Genomic DNA, 23,273 nt, shown 5'->3' with positions numbered 1-23,273 from the left:
CAATGGAGTTGTGGCTGCTGCCGGCGGCTCTGTTGATGACAATGGTCTGCCGTCACCCCTGAATTGTTTTTCAGGGAAGGGCTTTACATATAAGCCCTTCCCTGAAAAACAAGAATTTTAGTGTAAAAAAAAAAAATACTTACCTGTCCACCACAGACAGGCTGAGCACCTCAGCCAATCACAGGCAACTCTCGCTGAATGAATGACAGGTGAGAGCTGCCTGTGATTTGCTGAGTGTCTCAGCCAATCAGAAGCAGCTCTTTCAACAGGCGGGGATTTTAAATCCCCGCCTGCTGAAAGAACTGGATGACAGCGCAGAGAGGATGCAGCTGAGCCCCGGCAGCTGAAGGAAGGTGAGTATGATTTTTTTTTTCTTTTACTTTCAACACCACTTTTCCTTGTTTTTCAGGGAAGGGCTTATATTTAAAGCCCTTCCCTGAAATACGATTATAGGATGCCAGCAGCTGGAACCCCTGCCGCATCTGTCATCTGTGACAGCTGTAGTAGGGAATTTTTTATTCCCCGCAGGGATGAAGAATTCCTTTGCTGCATCTGTCACATCTATGACAGGTGCAGCATGGAATTCTTTTTCCTCGTGGGGATGAAGGAAACATCTGCCGCATGCGGCAGATGTGTTCTTCATCCCCCGGGACACGGCAGCGGCGGACAGGTATTTTTTCTTTTTTTACACTAAAATTCTTGTTTTTCAGGGAAGAGCTTATATGTAAAGCTCTTCCCTTGAAAAACAATTAAGAGGTGCTGGCAGACCATTGTCTTCAATGGAGCCGCCAGGAGCAGCCGCGGCTCCGTTGAAGACAATGCGTGCATTCCCTATGGTGCACGCATGTCCTATCTTTGCAGGCGCACGCCTGTAAACCACGGACATGTGCACACACCATAGGGAATGCATTGGTTCTAAGAGAAGCGTGTTTTTGTGCGCACATAGGCCCACACAAAAACATGCTCGTGTGAAGCCACCCTAAGAAGCACCTTTGACAGCAATTACAGCCTTCAGTCTTCTTCGGTATGATGCCACAAGGTTTGCACACCTGGATTTGTTTTTCTACCATTCTTCTCTGCAGATCCTCTCAAGCCCTGTTAGGTTGGATGGGGGCCATCTGTGGACACTATTTTCAGGACTCTCCAGAGATGTTTGATTGGGTTCAAGTTAGAACTCTGGCTGGGCCACTCAAGAACATTCACAGTTGTTCCTAAGTTACTCATGTGTTGTCTTGGCTGTGTGCTTAGAGTCATTGTCTTGTTGGAAGGTGAACCTTCTGCCCAGTCTGAGGTCCCTTGTGCTCTGGATCAGATTTTAATTAATAGTAATAGTCTTTATTTGTATAGCTACAACATATTCCACAGCGCTTTAGAAATCGGAAGAAACACGCAGAATGATAACGAAGCTTGAGAAATAGGAGTGAGGGCTCTTCTCGCAAGCGTTTACAGACTACAAGGAAATATACAAATAGGGTTCAATACATATGTACATACATAAATACATAAAGCTATGTGAGTGGATCAACAGCCATGTTTGTGAATAAGCAGATAGGAGGTGCAACAGGGTGTGTGAGGGAGGCAGGGGAAGAAGCGAGTCAGGCTTCCAAGGGAGAGTGTAGAAGCAAGGTAGATAGGGAAGAGTTTAGATTAGGGATTGTGATAGGTCTGCCTAAAAAGATGTGTTTTTAGGACCTGCTTAATTCTGTGGGCATTTGGAATTACCCCGATTGTCTGGGGTAGCACATTCCAGAGAACTAGTGCGTCTTAGGAGAAATCACAAAGGTTGGAGTTGGAGGGCCAGAGAGGAATTTAGTCTAAGGTCGTTAGAAGAGTGGAGAGCACTGGTAGGGTGGTAGACATAGATGAGCGAGGAAATTTAGGGCAGTACAACGCTGTGGAGGGCCTTATGGATGAGAGTGATGAGTTTAAATTGTATTCTGTATTTGATGGGCAGCCAGTGTATTGATTGGGTGAAGGCAAGGAAGATAAGCTTGGTTGTTGCATTCAGGATGGGTTAGAGAGGGAAGGGTTTGGAAAGGGGAAGCCTGATCATTAGCAAGGGGCAGTAATCAAGCTGAAATGGGAAGAGTTTTTGATGTCTCCAGTCAGTAAAGGGCAGATTCGGCAGTTGTTTTTGAGGTGCATGTGACATCAGCGAGAAAATGACTGAATATGGGGATTGAAGGAGAAGTTAGAATCAGATATGACACTGCTGAGGAGTTATGGTGGTACCACAGACTGAGATGGATATATCAGGTTTACGTCAGTCAGTAAATGACAGAAATACAAGAAATTACGTTTTTGAGAGGTTCTGTTTTAGAGAGACAACCTAGTGTTAGAGACAGCAGACGGACAATCACTGGTGTTTTGTAGAAGCAAGGGTGTGACGTCACTGGAAGAAATATATAATTGGATGTCGTCAGTGTAGCGATACTATCAAAACCCAAATCTACTAATAGTTCGTCCAATAGGGGCCATATAGATTGGAAAAAGGAGGGGGCCAAGAACCAAAACCTGAGGAACCCCAACGGTAAGGGGAAAAGGAGAAGAAGTAGAGCAGGTTATATGGATTGGAAGTGTTTCCCATTGATTTCAATGGGAAACCCGCATCACATTCACATGCACATCGCACAGCATGTGAGGAACATGAAAAAATAGAGCATGCCACAATTTTTTCACTTGCTGCATCGCAGTGCGGGAAAACATTGCTTTTGTGTATGACTCCATTCAAAAGAATAGAGTTCATATTTGCGCGAGTTTTGTGAGTCTCGCAATGCACCAAACTAAGGGATCAAGAAGAGCGTTATCTGAAAGATAGTTCCAGGAGTTTGGAGATGAAGGGGAGATTAGAGACAGGTTGGTAGTTGGCAGCAGGCGATGAGTCTAGAGATGGTTTCTTTAGTAATGGGGATATCGTAGCATATTTGAAGGAGGACGGAAAGATACCAGAAGAGAGACAGGTTGAATATTGTTTTGTGGCGACCGATGACAGCCAGCAAAAGGGACTTAAGGAGGTGAGAGGGAAGAGGGTCAGTAATGCAGGTAGTAGTGTGAGACGAAGAGAGGAGCCTGGAGACTTCTTTTTCTATTTTTGGGTCAAAACTAGAGGAGTTGCAGGAAGGAAGGGGATCAAAGCTAGTCGGAGACTGGGAAGTTTTTACTTGCCGGACGTTGTCAGTTTTCTCTTTAAAGTAAGCCACCAGATCTTCAGCTCTGAGATCTGTCATAGGGGGCTGAGCAAACGTCAAAGAGTCTTTTTGGGTTATTGGATAATAAGGACATGAGAGGTGAATTAGGCTTGTTTGACATGGTGAAGGTCAAGGTTGTAAGTTCTAAGCATAAATATGTAGTGGAGGAAAACCGTAGATGTATGTGATTTTCTCCACATGCATTTGGCACAGCTAGAGCACTGCCGGAGGTAACGTGTTTGAGGAGGTTGCCACGGTCTGCGTCAGGAGGGTCGGATCATGGGGGGTGCCATTTAATCCACTAAAATTTTACAAGTTTTATTGTAGCATTCAGCAGCCAGATCAGGCAAAGAGAGGGAAGAGATCTGGGACAGTGCAGACTCTATTAAGTCTGAGAATTGTTGGGTGTAAACAGGGTGAAGATTTCTGCTTGTGTGGTATATTGGAGTGTCCTTAGAAGGTCAAGAATACTTTACAGTAAAGGAAAAGAAGTAATGATTAGAGAGCAAGACAGAGAAATTATAGAGGCCACTGTGATCTTGGGAACTTTCAGTGTAGAAGAAATTTTTGTAGCCTTCTACGGATTTGTGCCTCCACACAATCCTGTTCTTTCCTCTTCATGGCTTGATTTTGGCTCTGATATGCATTGTGAGCTGTGAGCAATTAAAATTATATACAATCAACTGAATTTACCATAGTTGGCCTCCAATTAACGTGTAGAAACATCTCAAAGATGATCAAGAGAAATGGGAGGCCCCCGGAGCCACATTTCAAGCGTGGTGCCAAAGGGTGTGAATATTTATAAGTAAAGCAGAATCAATCAGGTGGGAACTTTGAAGTGCCGTGAATAAAAACTCCTTTTATTGTAGTCTGTGCATATACAAGTCACAGGTTCAGAGGACTAGTTTCAGCTCCTCATGAGCCTTGATCACCTCTTACAAATAACATTGCTAGCCTATTTAAATAGTGACACTAATTAAAAACAACACCTGATTATTAACCCTTTGTTTCTTCTTTCAAAACACCTCTCACCCTGTTCCCTTAGGGTGGAAGTCATTTTGTTTGAAAAATCACTTAATCACAATTTTATGGATACACATAATGCACAATCTGTTAGAGAAGAGTTCTAGCCCAAAACACATGTCTATCAAAACGATTATACTAGTATAGAACATTTGTCTTTATACAGCAATGGGGGATGGATTTCATATTATTCAGTAGCAGTGGTTAATGAAGTATGTGAGTATACTCCTGCATGTGAAATATATGCTGCAAGCTGAAGTGGATAAGACGAGGTGAGACTTTTTCTGCTGCTTTACAAAAGGTGTGAATATTTAGGTCAATGAAAAATCTTGGCTTTTAATTTAAAACAAAATGTCTAAAGATTTCTAACATTGTGTTTTCACTTTATCATTATGGAGTATTGAGTGAAGAATGATGGGGATAACCTGATTATATTTTTTTAAATTTGCACAAGGCCCCAACATAACAAAAAGTAAAAACGTGAAAGGGTCTGAAGTCTTTACCAATGCATTGTATGTGTGGCATGATACCATCCAACGTGCGTGCATGCACAGATTAGTGTATGAGAGCGTACAGATGAACTCTGTGAAATAAAACCAGGCACTGTCTCCCTGGCGCTGCAGGGTTTACTTATGGCTGTGCTATTTACTACCCTGGTTTGTGGATGTATGTCTTCTGAATCGGCTCATACTATCTGTTAACTACATAATCATTACTTTTTATTGCCTCTATGCCTTAGAAACTCTTCGGTTTTAACAATCCCTGAATGAAATATGTGTTATAGAGTGTTTACTGACATCAGAGAACATTGATATTTAGTGCTGCATAATAACAAGGAATTTTACGACTTCCTCTAGTTTTGGAGAACCGTAAGCAATCCGCTTTGCACCCATATGTAACAGTGATTGTCTGCAGGCAAGTAGAGTGAACTGTGATTAGAATTCATCCATGTGCACAGATATTCTAAAGGCGCTTTTAGACAGAACGATTGCGGTTCAGAAATTGTGCAAAAGAGAACAATATCGTTCAACCTAAATGCGGGCCAACGATCCAGCGATAATCAGTCACTTTTCGTTCGTCATTCATTTTATGCAGGCATAAAAATTATTGTTGGCTCATTCACTTATCATTCAATTTAGGGCTCATTTACAAGGGGGAATCTGTGCAGCTGACTTGCAGGGGTACTACAGGGTAGTCAAATAGTCAGAAAGTCCTGGATACCTGGCTATGAGATCCTATGGAGACATAGAGGGTATCTTGTAGGAGAGAGACCTTGTCTTTTCACCTAAATCATGGGCTAAAGCTAGTCTTCCCAGTAACCGCTCGCTTCAAATTGTCTGCTTTCTACTAAATTCCTGATTGGTAGGAGGGGGAGGAGTTGAGGCAATCCCGGAAAAGTGAGCAGAGCAAGGCAGGAAGTGAGTCAGAAAAAGAGAAAAGTGCGGGAAAGTCTACAGGAAGTGAAGGAGGAGTCGGAGAGTTGGTGTTATGAAGGAGATCGGGAGAGGAGTTAGTCTGCAGAGCTGCAGAAGACACTTACCTTAATGGAGGTTAAAAGAAGGGGGAAAAACACCAGCAGCAAGCCAGCATGAGCGGAAGGGACTAAACAAAGTCTTCACAACTGTGAATGTAACTTACCCCTAAAATTTTCAAGAGTTAGAGGAAGTTCCGTTCAGTCGGCCCGCTTAGTCCCTCCCATACTTCTACGAATAACTCCTTGGAAGAAACACCCAGAAATCTGAGACTGGCCAGCTCATGTTTGCTTACAGTGAGAGCGAAAGTAAAAGGAAGTTTGTGTGAATTCTTACCCTCGGAATTACCATGAAAGTTAATGCTTGACTAAACTCTGCCAAGTGTGAACTGTGTATTTTACTACCAATAACAGCGTTGAGTAAAACGCGTACCTTCGGTTTACCACAAAAGCTACATGGACTCTTCTCAATATTTCACTCTTGGACAACAGTAGTTCCCCCTCAAAGGTACTGGCGTCACGTGACACTACACCCATATACCCCAACATCGTGCAGCCTAACTGTCGGTAATAATTAGCAAACCCAAGAAAACACTGGATGCTCTTCAGGTTGATGGGGCTTTGGCCAGTTTAAGGCAACTGTCCGTTTCTTCAGGCCCATATTGAGGCCCTGAGCAGAGATGATGTACCCAAGAAAGGCAGACGGGTTTGTTCAAATTAGCATATTTCAAGCTTACATGTAAACAATTTTGACATAGACGTTGTAAGACATCTTCACATGTTTGCGAAAAGAGGAAATGTCAGGTGTCAAAATAAATGTGTGGTCAAGGTACACAATGGAAGAATACAGGAGGCCTCGGAACACGCCATTCACAAATTCCTAGAACACAGCAGGACTGTTACACAGACAGGAATCAGAAAGTTTGGAGAGGAGTCAATGTCACCTACGACAGCCTCTCTTACTGATCCTAGGTGGCAGAGAATCCCTGGCTTCTTTAGGCAAGATCTCAAGAAGTGTCCACTGCCAACACAATAGGAACATACATTTTGTGTTAGTCTTCTCAGGCATTCTTTGTTTCTCTCTGTCTGTAGTCCTTTTTGGGGGTCTGTAGGTTAACAGTACTTGTGTGTGCATATGTTTTATATGCATGTACTTGTTGCGAATATAAACCCGTCCCTGACTGTACATATATGTTAATGGCCTTATGCCTTTAATTTGCTGTCTATATGGCAAAATGCCAGCACTATCAGTTCCTGCCAACCTGCTTGGACAACAATGAATAGGGCACAAATAGCACTGGAGGCTGTGGAGGTCAACTAGTTCCTTAGTTGGTTGTTGAGATATTGTTTATAGGGGTATCTTCATGCAAATTTGTTTTCAAGTCATTCGAATACGAACAACTGTGACTTTACACCAGATGTCCTTTGATCAACGAGCGACTATTTTCTTGGCAAGCTGAAATGAAACAACTTTTGACAACGTTTGTCACCCTGTTGGTAGGCATTTTTATGCTATTGTTTGAATTCGCCCTTTTGAGTGGTTATTTGGCATGTAAATGTACTTGGTCTCATTCACTTGCCTTAGACCACCATTGGTGTTCCAATTAATCTCTTCACTAGCAATGGTATGGAGCTTTATCATTTTAAATTAATTCTATGACTGGGGGGGGGGGGGGTGTTGGAATTTGCCTTTCCTGTGTAGGGTGCCAAAATACCTTCTACCACCCTTCGTAAGAGTAGTTTAATACATTTGGGGTGACTGGATTATTTGCAGTTGTGAATTTTACTTTACCTTACTAAACCTCTGCCCATATGCTGATGTTCCTCTTGCTTTGGTCACATTGCTGCACCCATTATATGCTGAAGTTGCATGTTGAAACAACAGGTCTTCACTGCAGCAACTTCTGGGCGTATTTGCGCACACAATATGTAGAGAATAGAACCCATTGATATCATAGAATGGTAGAGTTGGAAGGGACCTCCTGGGTCATTGGATTTCGATGGATGCATTCACATTTCCATATTTTGTAACGCAAAAAATAGAACATGCTCTATTTTTCTTCGTATTTGTGCACCAAAAGCCCTTATAGAACTCAATGGGGAAGGGGGGGGGGGGGGGGAGTGCACAAATGTTTCCCCTAAAAAACCGTTTGCCTCTACACTGATTGTAGTGATATGACAAGGGAAATATTTGGAACGACAGATTATTTAAATGTAACATTCCAAAAGATGCCATTGTTTTTTAGATAGAGGATAGTCATGGAAGGGTTAAACCGTCTCCATACACCGGTTCTTGATGTAGTTGTCATTTCGGTGTCATGCACATTTTACCGTGACAGCAGGGACCTTAAGCCTATCTTACCTGCGTTCATTAACATGCTTGTTCTCGGGGCGTCCATTGGAATTTCTCTAGCGTTGCAGATCTGAGGACTCCTCCGACACTCATTTTCTGCATCTTGTATGAGACGTAGCATAGAAGTATATTAATAGCGTTGTTAATAAGAGGCTGCCATGGAATACTGTTCTTATCCTAAATGAATGTGTTAATTTTGAATATGTTAAACTTGTAAATAGTCTTAGCCCCACAGAGGGTAATTATTCCATAATACTCAAGCTTTATCATGCAAATTGTGCAATGTGGAACACACAGAGAGAAAGTGGAACATAGTGGGGGTGTGAATATCCAGATATATTGCCTAAAGATATGTGATTTGGGTTACTTTATTCTAAACTAATGTCTACAATGCAGTAATGAAAAGAAGAAAAGCTAATCATCACTTAATCACTAAGGGCTTATATACACTATTCTGTATACTAGAGAAGCAGAAATACAAGATTAATAACATCTCTCTAGACTACATTCATCAAACCTAAGGCCCGCAGGCCGAATCAAACCCGCCACATCATTCTATGTGGTCAGCAAGGTCCAGACATAGAAGGCCCTGCTCTCTACTTTCCCCAGAGGATGCAACCAACCCTTGGTAGAGGGGGCAGTTGCCATCTTGGATTCTCAGCTCCGGCACACACCTCCACACTGCTCTGTTCAGCAACCCACCGGTGGCGGCACAGCTTTGACCACCCTACCAGGCACCATAGCCACCCTCCAAGGTAGGAAGGTCAGTGCTAAAGAGGTGGAAAGGGCTGGCTATTATCTAACCTGGTCCTAAAGGGCATCTTGGCCACTGACCAAGTGGTGCACCTTATGGAACAATTTGAACTACTTTATCAGCAACCTAGAAAAAGTTTGTGCGCTATAGAAAGCCTGCTGGACACTTCCATTTGGTGCATTACACTGACGGTTTACACCCTATGCCTCCGTTTTTAGATGCAATCCACAGAAACACCATCCTAATGCATAGAGCTCCATAGCCACATTAAGGAGTAGTTACATTTAGGGTTTAATTCACGTGGGTGTATACCGTTTCAGTCCCTGAAATATGCAGCGTTCTCACAAACTGAAATTGTGGGTATTCACTGCGTATTTGGACCTTCTTGCTTTTTCATTGCGCTTTTCATGGGTGCAAAAAAAAAAAAAAAAAGATCTAAGGGGGTCAGATAAATTTTTCCTACCTTTATGTGTAAATTGGTAGTGAATAAGTATGTATTAACTGTGTATTTACACAATCCCATTGAATTTAATTGGTAATTTCCATCTATAATACTGACCAAAACAGGACTTGGTGTTATTTATTTTACGTGCATGACATTCATGCAAACGAGATCATGTCGTCTAAAAGGAGCCTTACATATAGTAGTTCAGCTGCATGTCAGTGCTCTCCAACCAGTGGCTCAGATGACGCTCATGGCTTTAATGGACCCTGTATATGGGTTCCTAGTTGTTGGCAGCCATAGATACTATATTACACAAGAGTTCATGATGATCCCAAACTCTACCTGACCCATCCAGCACAATACTTCCCTTCGTAAGTGGGCAACACCTGTAAAGTCACAATAAAAACCCAAGAATACAAAAACCAACACTACTTAGGCGGTACACAGGTAGTGCATCGGAAGGCTTCTTTTATGAGGGGTATATCATCTGTCTTTCAAGACCTCTTCTCCTGGTGCCCTCTGGATAGGCTCACAACGCCATCAGATACCATCAGTGGTTTTGGGTATGCCCATAGCCCCAAGAGTTATGTCTTCCCTGGCCTGACTGATGAAGGCGCCTACCCCGAAAACGCGTATGTGCTCTTTTTATTAACTAAAACCAGAAGTTGAATAACTCTATCCCACTGTTTGTCGTAATTCATTGTAGAGCGGCGTCGAATTACCAGTTTCGGGTCTCCACTCGCTTCAATTTGACCACCATCTGGTGGATCTATCTGGACGGCAGTGCCTCCTATTGAAATTAGTTTCACAAACATTTATCTTGTTTTTTCTCTTCAGCTCTTTGAGGCCTCTGGACCCCGGGTATCCCACACGGCCCCAGACCCTTATATACATCAGGCTTACTCCACCCATTCTCTATCTCCTAGTACTTAGTAGAGCCAATTTGAATGATTCTGAAGGATAATTATAATCGCCCCATGTAAAGGGGCCATTACGAGGGATTCAGTTCAGAGTGTTGAACAATTCTGGCACCACAGTAGCCTTACAAGTGGCATTGTGTGTTGAATTTGGAGAAACCGCTTGTTCTATCAGTTGCGTTGAGCTATTTAAATTGTTCCCATTTTATTGGTGTTTTGCAAACAGCTGAAAGTTTGAACACTCAGCCAATAAGCCCAATTTGCAATGTGGATTGAATAGTTTTGATTGCATCTGTATATATCCGCTGCTCAGTGCTGTGGTGTAAATGTTCAATCTTGCCCATCAATCACAGAATAAATAACATCATCAACATATGGCAGCTTTCTGCGTCCTCCTGACGGAAAGCCATTCTTTCTAGCTGATAGATTGGGGTCTTGAACAGGGGACCTCCTCAGTCATCCCAGAATTCCCTGCTATTTGATGGTACGCTCATAATCATTGAAGGCACATATCATATACTTGCTGAAAGTGAGCGACTGAACACACATCACTGCACCAAATGGATGGAATTTACATCATTTAGTTATGCATCGAAATGAATCCATTATGGCCGGGACGTATTTCACTGAATGTTACGTAAACTGTCATTTCCATGCAGATAACATTAAATAAATCCTGCTCATGTCGACGATATCGTGTAATCCGCAACTCGGCTGAAAGGTTGGAACATCTGGCTACAATCTTACCCAATGATGTTTCTGACATCTAATGATCAAATAGAAAACTCTTTATCAATGGACTTGTTATAAGGCAAATGAAGCATTAATATAAGCATCCCATTATGAAAATTGTGTCTTTAATTACACCAAACCAAAGGAGTCCAATAGCTGTAGACAGCAGTGACATGCAAAACTTTGTAGCATACACCAGATCTCCTGTCTGTCCCTCTGCACCAATCATGAGAGCCTATTCACAGGGGGATGTGCAACGGTATAATTGTAGGAGCATTTATCCAAACCATAGGGACTTCTGCACAACTTAAAGGGGTTGTCTCGCGAAAGCAAGTGGGGTTAAGTACTTCTGTATGGCCATATTAATGCACTTTGTAATATACATCGTGCATTAAATATGAGCCATACAGAAGTTATTCACTTACCTTCCCTGCGCTGGCGTCCCCGTCTCCATGGCTCCGTCTAACTTCAGCGTCTAATCGCCCGATTAGACGCGCTTGCGCAGAAGGGTCTTCTGCCTTCGGGTCTGTCCGGCAGCAGAGGCGTTCTGGCTCCGCCCCTTCTATGCGTCATCGCGTAGCTCCGCCCCGTCACGTGTGCCGATTCGAGCCTCCTGATTGGCTGGAATCGGCACGTGTGACGGGGTGGAGCTACGCGATGACGCGTGGAAGGGGGCGGAGCCAGAACGCCGCTCGTGCCAGACCGAGCCGAGGGCAGAAGACCCTTCTGCGCAAGCGCGTCTAATCGGGCGATTAGACGCTGAAGTTAGACGGAGCCATGGAGACGGGGACGCCAGCGCAGGGAAGGTAAGTGAATAACTTCTGTATGGCTCATATTTAATGCACGATGTATATTACAAAGTGCATTAATATGGCCATACAGAAGTGCTGAACCCCACTTGCTTTCGCGAGACAACCCCTTTAAGTACTAAGAAAGTTGTCTAGGCTGTCCGCTTACATAGCTCTCCCTGCCAATTGGGGTATGTATTAACCCTTTCCAATCCACTGTCTGACATCTAAAAAGATTCGGATTGAAGGCTGTACAGCTTCTGATGTCGGAAGACATCCGGCAGGGCATTCTTACTGTACATTACTGACTGCTCTGTTGTCGGGGGCCTCTCTAGCATGTCCAATACCGCAGTATTGGCTCTAGCCAGCAGGTGGCACCATTGTACTATGGCTGAAAGAGACAGCCCCCTAGGAAACCCTGAGTCCAAAATTGGATTGCAAAGGGTTAACTCCTTAACGAAACAGGATGTAAGGTTACGTACTGCACGTTCAGGGTGTGTATGAAGAAAGATCGCGGGGCGACTTCCCTCCATACAACGCGGGCGCTGGCTGCAGTAGCAGCTCCAATAAGATGCTCAGCTCATCGGGGCTGCTAACCCTTTAAATGTCACAGTCAATTCTGATAGCATTTTAATCCCCCCACCGATGTTCGGGGGTCCTGTATGGCCCCCGCGATGGCATCGCAGGGAACTGTGCAGGTGTCATGGCAGCCAGGTGCCTTCTGAAAGGTCCCAGGGCTGTCATGGCAAAATTCCTATCATGCCATGTCCATAAGGTGGCTTGATAGAATGCCTGTCCGATCGCAGTATGATGCAATGCTATGGCATTACATCATACTGCAGGAGTGATCAACGCATCACAAGTTGTTGTCCCCTCTGGGGACTAAGAAAAAAAAATGTAAAAATAAGATTAGTAAAGTTTTACTAATTATTAAAAAAAAGTCCTAAAAGTTTAAAAAAAAAAACCTTTGCTATATTTATAATAAAATAATCTAAATAAGAAAACAAAAACATAGATTCTGTATTGCTGCATCCATAAAAGTCTGATCTAGTAAGACAACACCTTATTTACCCCGCACAATGAACGTCGCCAGAAAAAAAAGACAGAATTGCGCTTTTTTTATGTGCTCCCAAATGGTACCAACGGAAACTACAGGACGTCCCTCAAAAAATGAGATGTTGCACAACTATGTCGATGAAAAATAAAAAAAAGCTATGGCTGTCAGAAGATGGCGCCAGAAAATATTGTTAAAATATGTAATATCTTTGAACAAAAAGAAAAGTGGTACAGCAAAAAAACTATATATGTTTGGTATCGTACTATTCATACTGACCCATAGAATAAAGTTATCCAGTCATTTTTGTTGCAGTTTGTGCGCTGTAGAAGCAAGACACACCGAAAGATGGCGGAAATTAGTTTTTTCTATATTTCACTCCACTAAGAATTTAAAAAAGGAGAATGAAAAAAAAAGGGGTCATCACTAGGGATGAGCAAGTATACTCGCTAAGGCACTACTCGCTCGAGTAATGTTCCTTAGCCGAGTATCTCCCCGCTTGTCCCTAAAGATTCGGGGGCTGGCGCGGGGAGCTGCGGGGGAGAGCAGGGAGGAACGGAGGGGAGATCTCTCCCTCTCTCCCGCCCGCTCTCCGATGCAACTCACCTGTCAGCTGCGGCGGCCCCCGAATCTTTAGGGACGAGCAGGGAGATACTCGGCTAAGGCACATTACTCGAGCGAGTAGTGCCTTAGCGAGTATACTCGCTCATCCCTAGTCATCACCATTGCTACTTATAGGCACCCTTTTAAAAAATATATTGGGGTGAGTATAATATTACATTTTCAGTGCTTTTACACCAGGTTCAGTTTGTTTATATGCAGTTTGTCAAACTTTGACTACCCTTGTCCATTTGCACTTTTACAACATATGGGCAACATAGTAGGCTTGAGAGTCCCCTCTATTAGCTTAAGGCAGGAGCAGCTAATGGCATAATCCACAATTTGTCTCTTTTACTAGCATTTTACCTGTCAGTATATTATTGTGAAAATGAACAGAATCAAATCCTTGGTGGAGCCTAGGGTATAATTGTTAATGGGACATCTGCCTAGTGTGGCCACTGTTAGCTAAAGGCCAAGGGAGATATAAGCATAGTATTTTAGGCTGAAAAAAGACATATGTCCATCTATTTCTGCCTATTACCCCCACCCACACCCAAAGTTGATCCAGCGAAAGGCGAAAAAGATCCCAATGAGGTAGAAGCCAAGTTTCCTCATTTAAGATAAGAAAATTCCTTCCTGACTCCAAGTATGACAATTGGAATAATCCCTGAATCGCTGACCCTTCTGAAGTAATTAGTAACCATAACATGCAATATTGTAAAGAAAGGCATCCAGGCTTTATTGCCCGTCTTTGTACCCACTCAAGCTTTTGATATGTCCTTCTTGATTACAAGTGCCCAAAACTGTACACAATATACCATATGTGGTCTGACCAGTGACTTGTAAAGAAGAAGAACAATGTTCTCGTCATGTGCCCCTAGACCTCTTTTGATGCACCCCATATTTCCTAGTTGCCTTGGCAGCAGCTGCCTGACACTGGTTGCTTCAGTTAAGCTTACAGTTGACTAAAATCCCCAAGTCCTTTTCCATGTCAGTGGTTTCCCATTTAATGTCTAATGATGATATGTAATGCGCAATTTTCCCTGCCCATTTACATAGCCTTACATTTATCCTTTGCCACTTTTCTGCCCAAGCCCCCAACTTATCCAGATCCTCTTGCAACCACATTCTGTTCTCCTTTGTGTTAATGACTTTGCATAGTTTTGTATCATCTATAAATATTGATATCTTACTGTGCACTCCTTCTACTAAGTCATTAATAAATATACTAAAAAGAATAGGGCCCAGTACTGCCCCCTGTGGTACCCCACTAGTAACGGTGACCCAATCTGAGTATGTACCATTTATAACCACTCTCTGCTTTCTATCACTAGTTACTTACCCACAATTCTCGCCCAGACCAACCATTCTCATTTTATATACCAACTTTTTTTGTGGCACAGAACTAACGCATCGGAAAAGTCCACATACGTGAGATCCAGTGACTCCCCAGTTCAGTCTAGAACTTACCTCCTCATAGAAGCTGATCAGGTTGGATTGACAGGAGCCCCCTCATAAACTCATGCTGGTACGGAGATATACAGCCATTTTCCTTAAGGTACTCCAGGATAGCATCTCTTAAAAGCCCTTCAAACATTTAGCCACAATAGAAGTAAGACTTACCGGTCTGTAGGTTTTGGGTTCAATTTTTTACCCCTTTTTGAATATTGGCACGCATTACTTAATTCCCTTACAACCCAGTAATGTATGCTGACAGGACCCGGTGATTTGTTTATTTTAATCTTTTTAAGGCGGCTCTGCACTTCTTTCTGGGTTAGACTGGTGACATTTAGTGGAGATCCGATAGATCACTGGAGGGGAAGATGACCAAGTCAGGCTCTTGGAATTTGGCCATGTAATGCAAGCAGAGTCGCTAGAAAAATCTATAATGCTTGGCCAGATCAGTGGCAAAAGAAGACCTGGCTGCCAAAGAGCACGATGGCTGATACTGTCAAAGCTGATTGTCACGTCTATCTTTTGGGATCTGTGGTACTACAGATGATCCGCAGCTTTCCTGCTCAGGTGTGGGGAATTGTGCTGGGTGTGTGTGTGTGTGTGTGTGTGTGTCTCCAGCCAGCCAATCACTATAGGTCAGTACACATAAGAGCCGTTTTTCCAGGTATGGGTGTGGTCAGCTGTCTCTGTTCTCATTCTCTCTCTGTGTTGAGTGAGCAGGTTCTATGTGTGGTGGCTGCAAGAAAGGTTTGTGTTTTGTGTGTGTTTAGTTGTGTCGCTGGACTCATGGTCAGTGTAGGGACTAGCAGTATAGCCAGGAGCTGTGAAGGGGCTCACTAGCTTCCATATTTTGATTAAAATAGCAACTAATACCTGGCATTTATAGCATTAACATCTGCTACTAGTGTTTGCATTTTGGCTGCTGTATGGTGTGATTCTGGCTCTGTGTGTCTCCTTACCCTGTCCAGTTTTCCCTGACGATGGTGGCATGTCTATGTGCCCTATCTAGGGTGCATGGCTTCCTCCCAGTTCTGAAGACCACTGGACCACCATTTATTGGGAGATATACCTGCTCAGGTAGGTCTGTGTCACTAATCCTAGTAGAAGATAGGGAGAGGTGCTGATCTGTGGTAGTTCACCTAGTGTTCTCTGTCAATCCTTGGTCATGTTTGGGTGGACCCAGTGCTCACTTGCCTACATGAATGTAACACTGACACTAGCACGGATATCAACCAACTGAAAGAAGCAGTGCAAAACCAAAAAAACATGAGGAAGCTCGCCTTTGGGGTTGCCGAGGGACGTGAATGACTAAATGACTAACAACAACAATTTAGTGGGGAGTTTACTTTATCACTCTGCATCTCATCTGATATTTCATTTTCCACTATGAATACTTGAGAACATTTTTTTTATAGATTTGCTTTCTCCTCATCACCCTCTACAACTTTTCCTACATTATTAAAGGGCCAACATTTTCAGTATTAATCATTTTGCTATTTATATACAGTAAACCCTTGAGTAGCATTGCTCTTAAGTAACACTGTTTTCAGCTTAAGTTGATGTGTGTCAGGGCAGCGGCGATCCCTCAAATAAAGTTGCATTCCTCAGATAAGGGCGCCGACCGCTCCATGACCCCGGGCGCCGCTCAGTGAGCTGGCGCACAGCTGATGCCGGTCACTTCCTGTTTCTTCTGCATCAGCGCGCGCCTACTCCTCCCCCTCCCCTCTCCACAGTGCACAGTGCCAGCTGAACGTTGCTGTGTCTGCCTGCCTCCTGACAGTACAGCAGCTAAATCCCCAAAGTGCCGGCTGAATGCTGCCTGCCTCCTGAATCCCTACTGTACTGCAAAATGTAAGTACTGTACAGATGAGTACAGCACAGTAAAGAAACGTTTGCAACAAATACTGCAGTCCTAGGTCAAAGCACAAATAACAGTGATACATATTGCTATAGTGATGTCCCTGCAGTCCAATGTCAAAGCACTGTATGCCAAGTGTCCAAAAACCTGTTAAATGTTAATTTATTCTTTACAGTTGTGTTTTATATTCATTCAGTATTGTTACTGAGTTTTTAGTGCTTCTTCACTTAATTCTTCTTTCAGTTGTCAGTTGACATCAGTAGTTTAAACTCGTTATATTTGCTGTTTATTGCAAACTTTACATCTTAATTGAGCTACATTGGTTTTCTCCTATTCCTGACCCTTTTGTTCCTGTAATGTATGAACTACTCCCAGTAAGTATTTAAAATGGTTTTTAAACATTTCCCATTCATTGTTTGTTATTTTTGAGGACATTCTCCCAGTCAATAATATAAAGGCATCTCTGAGCTGATCGAAGTTTCGCCGTCATAAAGTTTAGTATTTTCGTAACTTCCCTATAAAACTGTTTCTTGAAAGACAAGTTGAAAGTTTTATATTATGGTCACTATTTCCCAAATGCCCCCAACCTGCACCCCTGTGATTCTGTCAGGTCTGTTGTTTAATATTCTGTCCAAAGTGGCCTTCCTCCCAGTCGGGTCCTGTACAAGTTGGGTAAGGTAACTATCTTTAGTTATTTACAGAAACGTGTTACCTTTATGAGATCCGCAGGTTTAAACTTCCCAGTTTATATCCGGATACTAAAAGTCTTCCAATAATAATTACCTCCTTGTGATTTGCTGTTTCATCTATTTGCTTCAGTAATAGATTTTCAGTAGCTTCACACGTGTGTAAATGTCAATATCTGAAAACAAATTAACAGAAAGTAATTATGATTAAAAGAACTCCTCTGTTTACTGAAACGTAGCCATATATTGTCAGCAGCTTCTTTAGTTGCCAAATACCAAAATGACATTAATATAGTCTTTTGATACTCAAGAGCCAAAAATCCTATTTACACATGATTTACGAATAACAATGCCTTCACATGATTAACGGGTCAAAAATCCCCAACCTGTGTCTGTTTGCAAGGTTGATTTTTAATACATTTTTCAAGGTCAAGACAGTATTATAATATACATGTTTGATAAATAAATACTATTCAAAATAAAGTTACATGATGCTACGTTGCGTAATTTGAAGCAGTAGTATTACTATCTAGTAGTCAAAAGGTCCAGTGTTTCCAATAGGATAGCAGTTATACATATGTGTATAGTACAGAATGGGTCTGTCATTAAAGAGGTTGTCCAGGCTTAGAAAAAAGAATCAGCTTTTGCCCACACATGGCAGATCTGCTGTGGATTTTATGCAGCAAACCTGCACCAAAATCCATACTATTTGGTGAAAATTTTGATGCAGTTTTTAACGTAAATCCACAGCAAGTCTATCAGTTGTGAACGCACGCCTAGACTAGTTTCATGCTAACATTTTTTGTCTGTTTGGGCGGCCTCAGATTACCGTATGTGCAATTGCGCACACTTCAGCGCAATGTATTTGTGCAGTGAACAAGGTTAATGAGGTAGACTTGCGAACGCATCCCTGCATAGTACTGTACTTATTGCACATGCAGGGACTGTTTACATCCATGCGCGAACCCTGCCTGCCGCGCCATGAATTAAAAAGCTATCTAGCTAAATGAGGTCTCCTGAACTGCGCAATCTATTGTGCATTTGCGTGCATATTAAGCGTGCATTTGGCACCTCCTATAGATTTCTATTGGGCCCTTGGTGCGCATGTATGTAGGAAAGTAGAGTAGGTCCTGTTTTTCCCGCACGTGCAAAACGTGTGCACAAAACGCCTTCTTGAAAACAACTCCTTGACATCAATGGATTTTATTATTTGCACGCATATATTTTATGTCGCAAATCCACGTGCAAATCCGGTTATCTAAAGAAGCCCTTTAGCTGTTTTGTTGTAAGAGCAAGCAGAAAGCAAACCGAAGCAAAGAACAGAAGCAAACAGATAGCTTTCTGTGTGCTTCCATTTTTCATAGACAGCAAAGTAAAAAAAACAGATCTGCTTTGGTTCCGTTGTTGAATTGTGTGTTTATGTGTATATATATGTATTATATAAATTGCATTATGTTTCTAAGCTTGTAATTTTAGATGCTGCGCTTGTACCTTAGATTCTAGCCGCATATTGGGTTTTTTAAAGGGGTTGTCTGCCTTTTTTCCACTGATGACCCATCGTCTAGATAGGTCATCAGTAGTTGATGGACAGGAGTACGCCGTTCGGGCCCCCTTCCATCAGCTGATTGGTTGTCCGCTGTCCAGTGCAGCGGGCCGGAGATTGTCATAAGCCAACAGGGAAAGAAGCTCCTGCACCGGCTTCACTCCTATTGAAATACATGTGAGAGCTGCATGTTACGGCGCTCTCATGGTCACGACTGGGTGCGGTGTCATGATCTGCAGTGAAGAAGGAAGTCCTACAGCAGTGCTATTCTCCCATTGATTTCACTGGGAGTGAAGCTTGTGTCAGAACTTCCTTCCTTGCCCACTAGTGATGACATCTGTCTCGCTGCACTGGGCTGTGGATGGGCGATCAGCTGATGGATGGGGGTCCCGAGCTGCAGACGCCCATCCATCAACTACTGATGATAGGTCATCAATGTAAAAATGGACAGACAACCCCTTTAAGGTCCAAATTTGTTTTTGCATGGACACAATCCAACACCCTAGTGACTAAATAATTCTCTAGTATTCTCGTATAGTTCTATGATCAGATTCTTAGATTTGTGGTACACAAGCTTTTTACTGTGGTCGCTGACATTCTGGTTGTATCGATCTCTTCATCTTCATTTGTTATAGTGTTATACAAGCTTCATTGTCTCTGACTTCCTGATGTGATGTCGTCTTTATATTATAGGGCAGTGACCTTGATTGTAAAATACAAGAAATCAAGAACAGTGGTGAAATAGTCCCTGAAGAGCAAGTGACAGAATGGTTCATCCAGCTGCTCCTTGGGGTTCATTACATGCATGAGAGGTAAATTTGCCTGTTTGTTTGCCTTGATACAAGTTTCTGTTATCTTATTTTGAGTATTTTTAATTATTGATGGATTCTTTTTTTTATTTGAGCCTTGAAATGTCATAATTCTCCTGCAGGACTTCAATTAAATAAATTAAATGTAAAGTTACATGCTAGCAATGACTGCGACAACTGCACTCCATTCATCCATTTATCCCAGGTGTTTTAATAAGAGTATACAGCCAGGCATCCAGCTTTTTTAATTATTTGGAGGGTTTTTACCCAAAGTGAGGTGTCTTTACAGCTAGGATCCCATCCAGTAGGGTTTGTCTGGACGTGCTGGATGAGCCCACAGGTTTTGATCAAAATGTGCACTAAGAACCTTGTATTTTTATGCAGTTGGTGTAGAGAACGGATGTGCAATTTTATTCAATGAAATGTGTGTGAGTTCTGAAGCGGATATTTTGTATTCCTTATCCTCCATCACATTAAAAGACAAATAGAGGATCTGATTTTATTCTGCATATGAAAAATGGTGCTGTATTTCTTTTCAGTATTGAATAATTTTTGGACAACTTTCTCTACAACACGGTAACAGCATGTTTGATGCTGAACCAAAACAGTTGTCAACTCAGAATTTAATTATATGATGCCGGTTATGTTTTTCCCTTTAACCATTTAACTTTAATGCAGTTGCCTCCGCGATAAGTAGTTACAGCAGGTCCTGCGCCTGGGACCACTGGCGAACAGAACAGCTGATTTTAGGTTCAAATAAGTTTTATTAATTAAATGCAAAACTGTCGTTGTTTGACATCAAGTTATGGTCCATTCACATGAATAAGAGAAAGGGATAACTTTAAAGGTAGTTATCTTTTTAACAGCTCTATAAACAACTGCTTCTACCAAGAGTAGAAAAAGAGAGGAGAGGAGGAGGTTTGAATGGGAATGTGGCTACCTCTTGTGAGGGCGTCTGTTGTGTGGGGTGCGTGTTCACCGTAGCATTCCCTCCACTCGGTCTCTCCTCCTGATCTTGGTCTGTTGCTCGAGATTGGGCGCCCCATCTTGAACCTAGGTTGAACTCTTGTTGAAACTGTTCCTTTCCTAACTAATTAAATTTTACTTAAACTAAAACACAGACAGGGGTACTGGAAGTGGGGGGAACGGGAAGGGTGGGTGGGGAGGGCAGGGGGGCTAGGTGGTTGGAGACGGTTGAGGCAGTATCAGATGTTGTCCGTACTCTTGAGGAGGGATCTCAATCAAGTGAACCTTGATCTATCCAGTGTTTGAGGTCGTCAGTGCTCCTGAAAGCCACCCATGGCTGCCATGTCTTTCAGTATGCTTCCCATAGTTTGGGCTCGTCCGCGCCAAGTTCGTCAAATCTCATGAGGGTGTGGAGTTCCTCCACCCACATGCATCTTGTAGGGATGGTTGCGGAGTGCCAAAACCTTGGGATGAGCCTTCTCACTACGATTATAAAGTGTTTTAGGAGGCTTGATTTGGCTACTCTCGTAGCACATGGGAACAGTGAGAGCAGGGCTAATCCAGGTGTCATTGTCACGTCTGCGTGGCAGACATAGTTATACAGAGTTGTCACCTTCCTCCAGAGGTCGGCCACTGGGCGGCATTCCCAGCAGATATGAGCCATCGTTCCTCTGCTCCCGCTGCATCTCCAGCACCCCAGGGAGGAGTGGCGGAAAATTCTCTGTAGTTGGTCCGGGGTCCTATACCATCTGGAGACTATCTTGTAATTAAGATCCTGGACTCTGCCTGCTGGAGAGACCTTGTGGGTAAGGGCCCAGATTTTGCGCCTCTCCTCCTCGGTGAAGTTTTCACCCAATTCCCGCTCCCAGGCCTCTTTGTATTTCGGGATCTCGTCCTCCGTCTCCCAACCCAACAGCATTTTATATATCTTGGAAATCATAGGTCTCTGGTTTAGGTTCGATAGGCAGAGTTGCTCAAACTCCGTGAGAGGTGCCGTCAGGTTCACCTTCGGCGTCAGCGAGCTCACAAAACCCCTCAGCTGTAGATACTGGAGCCAGGAACCTGGCTGTGGCGGGGTCTGACCCAATATCTCGGTCATGGGCTTCAGTCCTGACTGTGTCATCACATCTCTCAGTCGTGGCGTTGGGTCTGCTGGAAGGGATAGCAGCCCTAACTGGCTTATGGGAATTTCGAATAGCGGGTTTGCTATGAGCTGTGTTAAGGGGCCTGGGACTGTGACCAATCCTCCTAGTCTAGGCGCGAAGCTTGCCCAAGTATTGAATAGTTGAAGGCTGAAGGGGGAGATGTTGGGAATGGACTTAACCCACTTGGGTGGTATCCACATGGCTCCATACAGCTCGCCAGGTCTGCCTGAGTGTTCTATATCCACCCATAGCTTTGTGTCTATGTTTTTAAAGATGTCTAGTGCAGAATTTGCGATGTTGGCCTTATGGTATAGGGAGAAGTCCGGCAGACCCAGACCCCCCTTTCTTTTTCCCTCGTCAATAGTGAGTATCGTAGTCGCGGTTTGTGTCCCCTCCAAACGAAGCTTGTGATTAGGGATCTGATTTTTATAAAGAAAGCTCTTGAGAGCCCGATCGGGATAGTTTGGCTAAGGTAAAGGAATCTGGGTAGTATATCCATTTTTATTGTGTTGATACGTTCATTCCATGAAATATAGAGGGGATTCCATTTGCCTAGGTCCTTTTCAAGTCTCTCGACAAAGGGAATGAAGTTCAGTTTGTATGCTGAGGTTGGGTCCCCCGAAATGTTTATCCCTAAATATTTTATGTGTGAGCTAACCCAGCGGAAGGGGAGTGCTGACCTCAAATGGGAGGCCTTGGCCTGCGGGAGCGTGATATTCAGGGCTTCGGATTTCTGTGCATTGATTTTATAGTTGTTAATTTTCCCGATTTTTTTCAAATTCTTTTAGGAGCACGGGCATGCCAACTTGGGGATTGGATATGTATAATAGCAGATCATCAGCAAATAGAGCCATTTTGTGTTCTGAGGGGCCTATCCTGAGGCCTTTTATTGAGTCATTGCTTCGGATAGCGTTGGCTAAGGCTTCCATAGTTAGGATGTATAAGAACGGGGAAAGGGGGCACCCCTGCCTTGTTCCATTACTCACTCTGAACGGGTCAGATAGGGTCCCGTTCACCCCGATTCTAGCCGTAGGATCTCGGTATAGTGCCAGGATCCACTGGAGCATCCGTGGGCCCAGTCCAATATCCCTTAATGTGGCAGAGAGGAAAGTCCAACTCACCCTATCAAAGGCCTTTTCGGCGTCTATTGCCAGGAGACATAACGGGTGGTTTGTAGCTTTGGCCCTAGCTATTAGGGACATTGTTTTTATGGTGTTGTCCCTTGCCTCTCTGCCTGGGACAAAGCCGACTTGCTCCAAGTGGATCAGGCCGGGAATGAGATTCTGTAATCTGTTTGCTATCAGTTTTGCAAACATCTTAATATCGACATTAATTAGTGAGATCTGTTTGTAGCTCCCGCAGGCCGAGGGGTCCTTCCCAGGTTTGAGGATGACCGTGATGTGCGCTTGTAATGCTTGTTTGGGGAACGGGTATTCTCTGTTTACTGTGTTAAATGCCTCTATTGCTAGTGGGGGGAGTTCCTCTG

The 23,273-nt window shown here is 43.3% G+C and overlaps 1 protein-coding gene across 2 annotated transcripts in view; it reads left to right on the top strand.

The window, feature by feature from the left end:
- NEK11 (NIMA related kinase 11) overlaps positions 1-23,273 on the top strand; it is a 329,721-nt gene that overhangs the window by 100,305 nt on the left and 206,143 nt on the right. For both annotated transcript variants that reach the window (XR_010787302.1, XM_066584626.1), the window contains exon 4: positions 19,561-19,679. Coding sequence is in view for 1 of the 2 variants with exons in the window: in XM_066584626.1 (XP_066440723.1) it covers positions 19,561-19,679 (119 nt within the window). In the remaining variant the exon portion in view is untranslated. The remainder of the gene's footprint in view (positions 1-19,560; positions 19,680-23,273) is intronic.

This window comes from Eleutherodactylus coqui, chromosome 12 (genome assembly GCF_035609145.1).
Source record: "Eleutherodactylus coqui strain aEleCoq1 chromosome 12, aEleCoq1.hap1, whole genome shotgun sequence".
Classification (NCBI taxonomy): Eukaryota; Metazoa; Chordata; class Amphibia; order Anura; family Eleutherodactylidae; genus Eleutherodactylus; species Eleutherodactylus coqui.
This window is presented reverse-complemented; position numbering and strand designations above follow the sequence as displayed.